Genomic DNA, 9,642 nt, shown 5'->3' with positions numbered 1-9,642 from the left:
TATTCCTCTGTTTTGTGTAAGAATCCAGTAACCTCTTTGTACCTTGCTGGCGTGTCACCCAAATTCCCTATTTTCTTCTGTATAAAAAGTTTGATGCTCGATTTGACAAATTACATTCAGATTCTATACAACCTCTCCTGTGTGCATCTGTCTGTCATTCCATCCGAGGCTTTGCCCACCAGCCCCAGAGACCCATTCCACGCAGACAAAGGGATCCAGAGGGTCTGTGGCAATAAATAAACTTTTAAAGTGCTCTTTTTAAATTAATTAAGTAATTAATTAATTTTTGATTTTTTGGCTTTTTGAGACAGGGTTTCTCCATGGAGCCCTGGCTGTTCTGTAAATCAAGCGAGCCCTGAAATCATAGATATCATCCTGCCTCTGCCTCCTGAGTTCTGAGATCAAAGTGCACCACAAATGCTTGGCTGAATAGACACTTTACATGACGGGTATTATTATAAGTTATACCTGTAGTGACATTTTCAGGCAATGCCATTAGGAACTAAAAAGAGATCTTGCACATGAACATATTTAGGCTTCTTATAAACACTACTGATGGTCATAACACTTACCCTTTTGCCTGCCTCTCCTGGCTCACCCTTTTCACCTTTCACACCACCAGGACGTCCCTACAAAAATCAATATTCACATTAGTTCATGAGATATTGTCTATAGCTATCAGTTCACATTAAATGATGCTAAAGAGTCTTAGAATACTTACGGGAGGACCAGGTATTCCTGGAGGTCCAGGAGGCCCTCTATCACCAGGGACTCCCTATGCAGTTATGGAGAAAAATGAAAGCACATTAGTACTAGAATATGTTTTCTCCCTATCCTGGAAATGATCACAAAACATGTTCAAGAATGTGAACTTTAAGTTCATCTAGTATTAACAGCAGAATGACATTCTGACAAGTTTATTTTTTAAAAAATCTAATTATCTGAAGTCTTTGTTATTGAAAGAATACCCTCATTTAATAATACATGTCTATATATAGTGCCTTTTATAAGAGCAAGGTCTTTCAGTTTTAAATTTTTCATATTTTTAAAAAAAATTGATTAAAGGAGCTAGAGTTGACAAAAATGACCATATTAAGAATGTGCAAGGTGACATCTCAATATACCTACATATTGTGAAATGATTACCCCAATCAAGCTAATTAACATATCTATAGCACAGTCTTTATCCAATTCCCCTCCCTGAGGGCTCACCTGATCTCCTTTCTGAAATTCTATGTCAATTGGTCTTTTCTGTTCGCTGATCTGCCCAGGTGGACCAGGTGGGCCCTGAAGACCTTGTTCACCCTATTTACACAACAAAGATACAGTGATATTTCATAATCTCCTACAAGTAACAATGTTATAGGTAAACTATGTCCATCATAAGAAACAGGGGAAGGAACAAGACAGTCCAGGTGCATGTGAAAGGAGAGGCATGAAGGCTGGATGACCAACTTTTGATTACTCACTTTTTCACCTTTGGGTCCCTGGAAATTTAAGCCCATATTCCCCTGGGGAGAGAAGTTTCCATTTAAAGTCTCAATAACAATCAGAAAACCTAATCCACAGGAAACAAATGATGTGAACAGAAAGAACATTACCTTTGGTCCTGGTGGGCCTGGTGGGCCAGGAGGTCCCTTAGAAGACATAGAAAGGAGGAAAAAAAAACATTTTAGTACGATGTTTCTTTAAAACTATTTGTTTTTTTTTTTTTTTTAATGTGACAACTCAAAAGGATCTTCAAACTCTTTTTAATTCTGGGGATATAGCTCAGAGATAAAACAGCTGTGTACTAAAGTGAGGTACCAAGCCAATCCTATTTTTCCCCTCATGATTGTGTTTTCGTTAGAGGCACAGTTCAATTGATTAAAACAACCTAGACAAATGTAGAAAAGTCAGTGACAGGATGAGAATTGACAGGAGTAGAAAGCTAGGATCGATATATGAGAGGGGAGATAGCACAAGTCCCAAAACCAAAGAACTTAACTTCAGTGAACATGGTTTTATCAGAATTATGGGAAACAATGAAGTTGATTTTTTTTAAAGCACATGCTCAATTTGAAGCCCACTTTATTGTATGAAGTTGTATATGTGTTTCTGATCATGTCTCAGGACATGAAAAATTAAGTAGGGTTTTCTTGGTTACCCTCCATAACTATATGATAAGACCCAATTGTTGAACCCTCCCACTTTAGCTGCAGGATACAGAGAAGTCAATCGCAAACACATAAGGAAACTTTCTCCCTTGTGGCCAGATTTCTCAGTGCCACCTGGTAAAATGAAGAGTGCTGGGAGAGAAAACACATGAGTGTGTCAACCAGTGCTGGGTCCTGCATACTGCAATACTTACCTACCAGATAAGATGTGCCTACTGGTACAATGGTGGCCTGACTGTTATTGGATATCTAATCATTTTCTGATTGACATTCTAGAGGAATGTCAAACCTCATATTGCAACCCTGGTCAAAAGTCCATAGTTCAGGAGGTCTTGGACCCAATGATAGAACATTATTGCAATTTTACTAAACACTCATGTTTGTCTACATGCCTTTTAGTTATTTATTTTTATACCCATGGACTTGGGTTGTTTTGAACTTTGATTAGAAACACTCCTTTTTGTAACAGGGCATAGTCAATGGGAGCCATGCATAACTAGTCAAAGTGCTGAGAATAAGAGACTGGGTGTTCAGCCCTAAACTGGACATATCTATCAACTCTCCTGCCCAAGGCTTGGGAGAAGAGAAAGTAGAAAGACTTGGAAATGAGAAGTAGTGCTGTAAACAGTTGCCTTCTAGACATGACATGACTATTGCACTCTTGAAGTCACAGAAACTGGGGTTACCTACATTAGAAAGTCACAAGATCATGTCAGCTAAAATCTCAGCATAGATAGTATAGATGACCTCCAGGCCCCTCTTCTCACTGAGGAGCTAACAGCAGTTGACAGCTGCTAGGGAAGGGGCAATCGCCCTCTACTGAGGATGTGGCCACTTTCAGGATTCCCAGGCTCCCGTGGATGGCCTCACTCCCATTTTCAAACGGACAGCAATAACTAGACTTTGGGGGTTACCTTTTAAAAGCATGAAGCTGGGGGGGGGGAATGTTGACAGGCATGTGGGGAGAGTTAGAGGTGAGCAACAGGAGAGAAAATGGTCATATTTTATTGTGTATATGTATGAAATTCTTATGAATAAGGAAAATAGTTTTAAAATATTAAATAGGCATTTGCCTGCCTATGTATAGTGCTTTTAATATCAGTATTCTCTTTTTACTTTCATATCATACCTCAGTGTCATTTCTAAGACGTTGCTTCCTCTGTTAAATACAGGTTAATTGAAGGAATGTTCAGAAGTGTGGAGGGAATCAGTTAATTAGTTTACAAGGGTCAAAGAAATTCAGGGTTTAATAACAGACCCAGATAACAACAATACTGTAACAACAGAATTATGAAAAGGTGCCATGGCCCAGAATCCCCTGATTGCACCACGTTTCCAATTAAATCAAACTAATGGGGGAGGGTAGTGGTTAAGCCTTTCCTAAGGACTTTCAGTAGGCTCTTCTGGAATGTAGCATACATTATTTCCCCTATTGAAGAGTAAGAACCAACAGTCACAAACAAAAGTGCATTATCCATAAAATCATAATGAAAATATGAAAATTGTCACTGAAATACATAGCATATAGGACACAGAAAGGCATATAAAAATTACTTTGATGGGAATACAATTTTGTTGTCTTTTTAAGAGGATGGCAGCAAAGGTCTAACTCCAATGTTGACTACAATGAAATCTAAGTATTACAGTAGTATTTATCATCTTTATATTTCCTGCACTGGACAGAACAGAGCCTCATATGTGCTCAGCAAGCATTCTACCTTAGCTATATGTCCAGCTCCCATTGCATGTATTTATTTTTATGTGTGTGGTTTTTCACCTGTATGAATATATAGGGGCTTTGCTTGTTTAGATTCCTTGCCATATCAGAGTCAGTGTTAAATAACAAAATTAAAGACATGGATATTGAAATTAAGTTAACTTTCAAGTAATATAGTCAGTAATTATATCCATGAATCAGAATTCAAAGGAGAAAAAAATTCAATTACAGAAACTTACCATTAAACCTGGTGGTCCTGGAGGACCACTTGGCCCTGATATACCCTTGGGACCAGGTGGACCCTGTTATAAATGGAGTAAAGAAAAGTATGTTAGAATGTTGGGCTTCTGCTCTAAGTTAAACAAGTGCTGTCTTCATGATCACAGTGGGACAGGTTAAATGTTACATTCCTTAACAAAAGGAGGAGATGGACAGAGCCATCCCAGCTGATTTTATATTTAGGCCTTAGTCATACAAAGCCTTAGATTTCATGGATGATCTAGGGTCAGAGACTGGGAAGCCTAGAGAAAGGGAGAGCTACCTACGTGGCTTCAGGAAAGCCCTGCTACATCCTGGGTAAAGACTTTCCAGCGTGGCTTTTAGATCACTTGCACTCCTCTTAGTAACTTATTGTCAATTCTAAGTAAGTCTAATAAACTCACTGGTTCTCAGGGTGATAGATATCGCTTAGTCACCTCCCCCCCCCGGAAAAATCCTCAAAAACAGAGAAATCATTAATTCTATTTTCTCATGTTGTTAAGAAAGGAAACCAGTAAACAATATATTTTAAAGACTATATTTTAATAAATTTTAACGAGAAAAAAAGTATGAAAAACAAAAAAACTAAACTCAACCCTTTACCTCATCATATAAAGAAATAAATGTAAAAGTTAAGTTATTTTCATAAGTCTATAACCCTGCAATATTATCAGGGCTTAAAAATTGTACAATTAGAAGGGCTAAGTAGCTTAAAGGTAACTCAATAAGAGAGATGGGGTACAGCTTTCAGCAAGGTTATGTTCTACAATGATAGACAAAAACATGATAAATACATAATGAAAAAAGAAAAAAAAAATGAACCACAGCAAAACAATACGAATGAACCTTAACAAGCCAAGGAAAAGAGATGCATTACAGCAGATTACATGACTATCACATACTATAAAGGAAAGCTGATACAGTTGAGGGAATAAACTTTCAACAGTTTGCTCAGGCTCCTAGTTATATATTGAGGCAATCAAGAAGGCTGTGGCTTCCAGGTAACATTGTATTGATTCAAAATTATTTGTAACATTCTGTTGGGTTTGGTAGTGTTCCTAGGTGTTCATTTTGTGTTATCTCAGCATATATTCTGCATATGCTCTGTTATACTTTATCTTAAATATTCATTAAAAATTATCTGTATGATTAAGGAGAATATTTGAATGAACTTAAGAGATTATGACTAGTAATGTCAGGTAAAGAATAAAAAGTGAACAAATGAAAAAAATCTCCAAAATTGTATCTTTGTGATCAAACAGTAAAACCTCCTGATTTGTATTTTTGATAAAGGGGTTGATTTCCATAAACTATAATGGACTTCCTCATCTATAAATACTCAAAAGCCATTACTGTCTCTGTATATTATCTATAAACTAACACAATCTTTTTGTAAGATTACATTTGATGTTTACCATGCATAAATTGTATTCCTTCAACCTTCAGTGTCTGCTCAGATATCATGCATAATTGATACTGTTATAAATGACAATTTTAATATCTTAAAAGAGAGATCGATGATTTTTATTTGTTAAAAAACATTTATGGTCAACCCTACTGCTACCTATAGCACAAGAAGAATGTTGGAAGTTATTTTTGATGCAAACTTCTGTTGCCACATACACAAATACCCACAGACACTGGATACATGGATAAAAGAAAACAAATAAGCCTTTTACTTTAAAATAGAAGGAATGCATTGAGACCTTAAGAACTTCAGATGATAATTTGTATAACTAAAACAGCAACAGTGAGTATAGAAGGTTCAGGACTCATATGATCCTATGTTTTAATCATGTAATAAAGAAAAATTTCCCTATACTCTTACTTGTATTCCAGGAGAACCTGGGAATCCTTGATTACCCTTTGGTCCTGGCAGTGGTGACATGATTATACTGCCTGGTTCCCCCTAAAAGAAACCAACAGTGTAAGTTATAATCATTATTATACATGAGAAACAGCGAGAAGGTAAAAAGACAGTCTGAGAGTTCATTTTAGTACATAAATAAGTGAAAGACTGAGCACACCAGTAATTTCATGAACAAATTTACCTTTGAAAAGTCAATTAAGAAGTATCCATGGTATAGCAACATACAGTAGAATTATTAGGAGTTTGTGGCACTTTTAGTTATTCATTAATTAGAAATATGCATTAGATATAAAGTGTTTGTGGAGCATTGTGTTAGGCTCTGGACACTTAGTAATAAAGAAGTAGAGCCTCTTTTCTCCTGAGGCTAAAAACATAATGGAGAAATATAAAATATAACAAGTAAACAAGACAGTAGTGTGTTCTGTTGCAGTCTATAAAGTAAAGCAAAATGGCATAGTGAGTGATAAATAAGTAATAAAAATAGTTAACTAGGCAGTCATATTAGAGTAATGTGAAAAGAGTATGTAACTCTCAGCTCAAAGAATAAGCATAATTTCCCACAAATGACTAAAAGCTGCACTGGCTCACTGGTAGAGTGCTTATCTAGCATGCATGAAAGTCTGTGATAAAAAAAAATAATAGAAAATTTAAATTCTCAAATGAGCTAAATTCAGACCAGTGAGACTAGTCATCAAAGGAAAAATGTCTTAAGATAAGGCTGTTGCTACAATGACCCGCATGACAAGATATGCACATGGGTAAGTGGCATTGATGTTATAGAGGTGTCCAACTGCTCTGTGATTTGTTTTAAGGCACACTTCCCAGGATAAACTCTTGACTGGTAGTGTAAGTCTGACCACGAACACATTGCTAGGAAGCTCATTGGCTCCAGGGTGTATATCTAGGACCATAGTATCAAATTTCCCTCTAAATTCCTATCGCTCTACTCATTAGATCTTATCAGTTCAACCTTTAGATCCAATGAGAGAAATGTCTTTGTGTGTTTGACAATGTTTGAGTGCATAACTGATCAAAGTATAGAGAATGACTGTCATGGGTATTTTGTTAAGTGGTATGCTCAGTCATAATGGAGACATTCATATCACACTCCTTCTTCCAAGATTTAGGGAACTTAATGGAAAGGGAGGGGTGTAGAAAATTTATAAGTGCCAGACGTTAAGAAGGACTGGGGCAACATAGTGTGTTCTGGACATAATGTAATTCACAGTGGTTGTAGTTGCTTGCACACGAATAATTAGGTCATCATTGCAGCATTGAGGGAGGTGGGCTTTATAAGACTCCATCCACTAGATGAGAGAAGTTAGTGACAACAGATGGCATCTGGGTGAAGGAGAGTCCAATTCCTTTAAGGGTACGGCTCTTGACAGGATGATCATGCTTCAGTGGGGGGGACTTAAACCCATGAGAATATGGACAGCACAAACTGAACTCAATGGGCTATGAAAAAGAGAGGACTTGGAATATGGGAGAGTGGAGATAGACCCGGAAGAGTTGGGGCTAGGCATAATTCAAAATATGATGAATGTACATGTTTCTAAGAATTAATAAATATATATAATTTAAAAGTTATGTAGTATATAATGACACAAAAATATATATGTTGTATTCATATATATAGTTTATTCATTATCATATGAATATATATATAGTGAATACACTATATATACACATACATAAGTCTTGGAGATATTTGAGCATAGATTTTTAAGGAGGGTGTTGAACTCATAAATCTTGAACTCAGAAAAAAAATCCATTTGAAGTTTTCAATGTAGATGGCTAGTAACTACATAATCAATAAATACCTTGAGCATTATTAATATTACCAGGCATAGAAGAGCAGGAAGAGTCAGGTTTGTGCCTTAATGGCTGCTGGATAGAACAGAATGAACTTGTACTGAAGAATGAAGGTCTATCAGATGCAGAAGAAATGCTAGGAGACTAGAGTGTTACAGAAAGCAAGGATAAAGAAGAGACAATCATCTAGAGATATTCAGCAGTCAGCCCTATCAAAATACAATCAGATAAAGCCTGAAGGTATTTAGAAAAGAGAGATTTGAGCACAATGCACACTTCTTTTTCAAGAATTACATTATATAAGATTGCATAGTATACTGCTTAAACAATATACTCTCCATATGTATACATTTGGAGACTGAACGTATAGTAATATTCTACTGCAGTTGTAGACATTCTACATATTTTATTCACACTGCTTATCTTCTTAGCATGTGATGCTTACCTTCATACCTGGGATCCCAGGAGGTCCCTATTATTAAAAGAAAGAAGGAAGTTTTGTGCAAATTTGACAGGTATAAACAAAAAATATGATGTACATATGACTATAACATAAAAGAGAACAAAATGAATAAACTTTTATAGGGTCACTTCAGAATATTTTATATTATAGGATTTTATAGGTAAAATTTATATTAGCCATCACAGAATCCTTGGCTTTAATCTGCAGGAAGTCTTTTTGTCAGTTAATCTTTGAAATTCTCTAGTTTGCTACTTTAAATATGTAATGCTGTTCCATTGGAGTAAACTCTGTATTCACACTTTTTCTCTTCTGTTACTTCTTGAATTCATTTTAATCCTGAAATGTAGAACTTACTGGAGGACCTTGTAAACCAGGAAAGCCTGGACTGCCTGGAAATCCACGTTCTCCCTGGGAGTTAAAAAGGAAGAGTATAGAGAAAAAAGAAACAGTGAAAATTTGTACGACAAACACACACCAGATCACCAAAATGTCATTAGCCTCCACTTTCCAATAACTTCAGAATCAACTATCTGTGGCAATTCAACCTACCAAGCCAAACACTTTTATTCGTACTCATCTACCCCAACCAAATCTAAAGAGAAAACAGTACTACTGTCATATTCTTTTGAAAAATCTATTTTGAGACCATCACACCACAGATTTCCAATAATCATCACATTTAATTGTTAATGATTTGCTGCAAGTTCCTGATCAGGTACTGTACAAATTCTTATTACAAACTTACCACTTCACTTTCCTCTTATTGTAAACTATTTCAAATTATTTTTGCAAAATGTAAAAGATGGCAAGGAATAAAGCTAGTAATAGCACCAAGAAGACAGTAACAACAGTTCTAGAAATTGCAGGCCATTAGATTTCTTAGGTACCCAATCTTTTTCATTCACTATTGTAAAGTAGGAAAATAGACATTTGGTTTGGAAAACAAGTTAAAATTGAGATAGAAGAACATTAAGTCAAATTCTTTCCAAATGCCTATGTATGCTATAGCAATTTTAGAAACAAACATGTCAGAGGCTTAAAAGGGCAAAATTACTACCCCTCTGTGATTTTGAATCACTATGCAATGGCCTTCTCTGCATCACCTTTTATAGATGGACAAAGTAGGTCCAATGAATCTAGAGACTGCCATACCCAGGGATCCATCCCATAATCATCCTCCAAACGCTGACACCATTGCATACACTGGCAAGATTTTGCTGAAAGGACCCTGATATAGCTGTCTCTTATGAGACTATGCCGGGTCCTAGCAAACACAGAAGTGGATGCTCACAGTCAGCTATTGGATGGATCACAGGGCCCCCAATGGAGAAGCTAGAGAAAGTATCCAAGGAGCTGGGGGGAT

General features: G+C 36.3%; 1 protein-coding gene across 4 annotated transcripts in view; it reads right to left on the bottom strand.

The window, feature by feature from the left end:
- The window catches only part of Col4a5 (collagen type IV alpha 5 chain), a 211,583-nt gene that overhangs the window by 104,791 nt on the left and 97,150 nt on the right, over window positions 1-9,642 (bottom strand). For 3 of the 4 annotated variants that reach the window (XM_029473096.1, XM_021152696.2, XM_029473097.1), the window contains exons 7-15: window positions 8,634-8,687; window positions 8,262-8,288; window positions 5,960-6,040; window positions 4,113-4,175; window positions 1,602-1,637; window positions 1,470-1,511; window positions 1,213-1,305; window positions 722-775; window positions 573-629 (exon numbers count right to left, since the gene is read on the bottom strand). In XM_029473096.1, coding sequence (XP_029328956.1) covers window positions 573-629; window positions 722-775; window positions 1,213-1,305; window positions 1,470-1,511; window positions 1,602-1,637; window positions 4,113-4,175; window positions 5,960-6,040; window positions 8,262-8,288; window positions 8,634-8,687 — 507 coding nt within the window. Of the gene's footprint in view, window positions 1-572; window positions 630-721; window positions 776-1,212; window positions 1,306-1,469; window positions 1,512-1,601; window positions 1,638-4,112; window positions 4,176-5,959; window positions 6,041-7,845; window positions 7,932-8,261; window positions 8,289-8,633; window positions 8,688-9,642 lie in introns of those variants that run through there. The other variant, XM_029473098.1, reaches the window with a different exon arrangement.

Source organism: Mus caroli, chromosome X, assembly GCF_900094665.2.
Source record: "Mus caroli chromosome X, CAROLI_EIJ_v1.1, whole genome shotgun sequence".
In the NCBI taxonomy this organism is placed as follows: Eukaryota; Metazoa; Chordata; class Mammalia; order Rodentia; family Muridae; genus Mus; species Mus caroli.
This window is presented reverse-complemented; position numbering and strand designations above follow the sequence as displayed.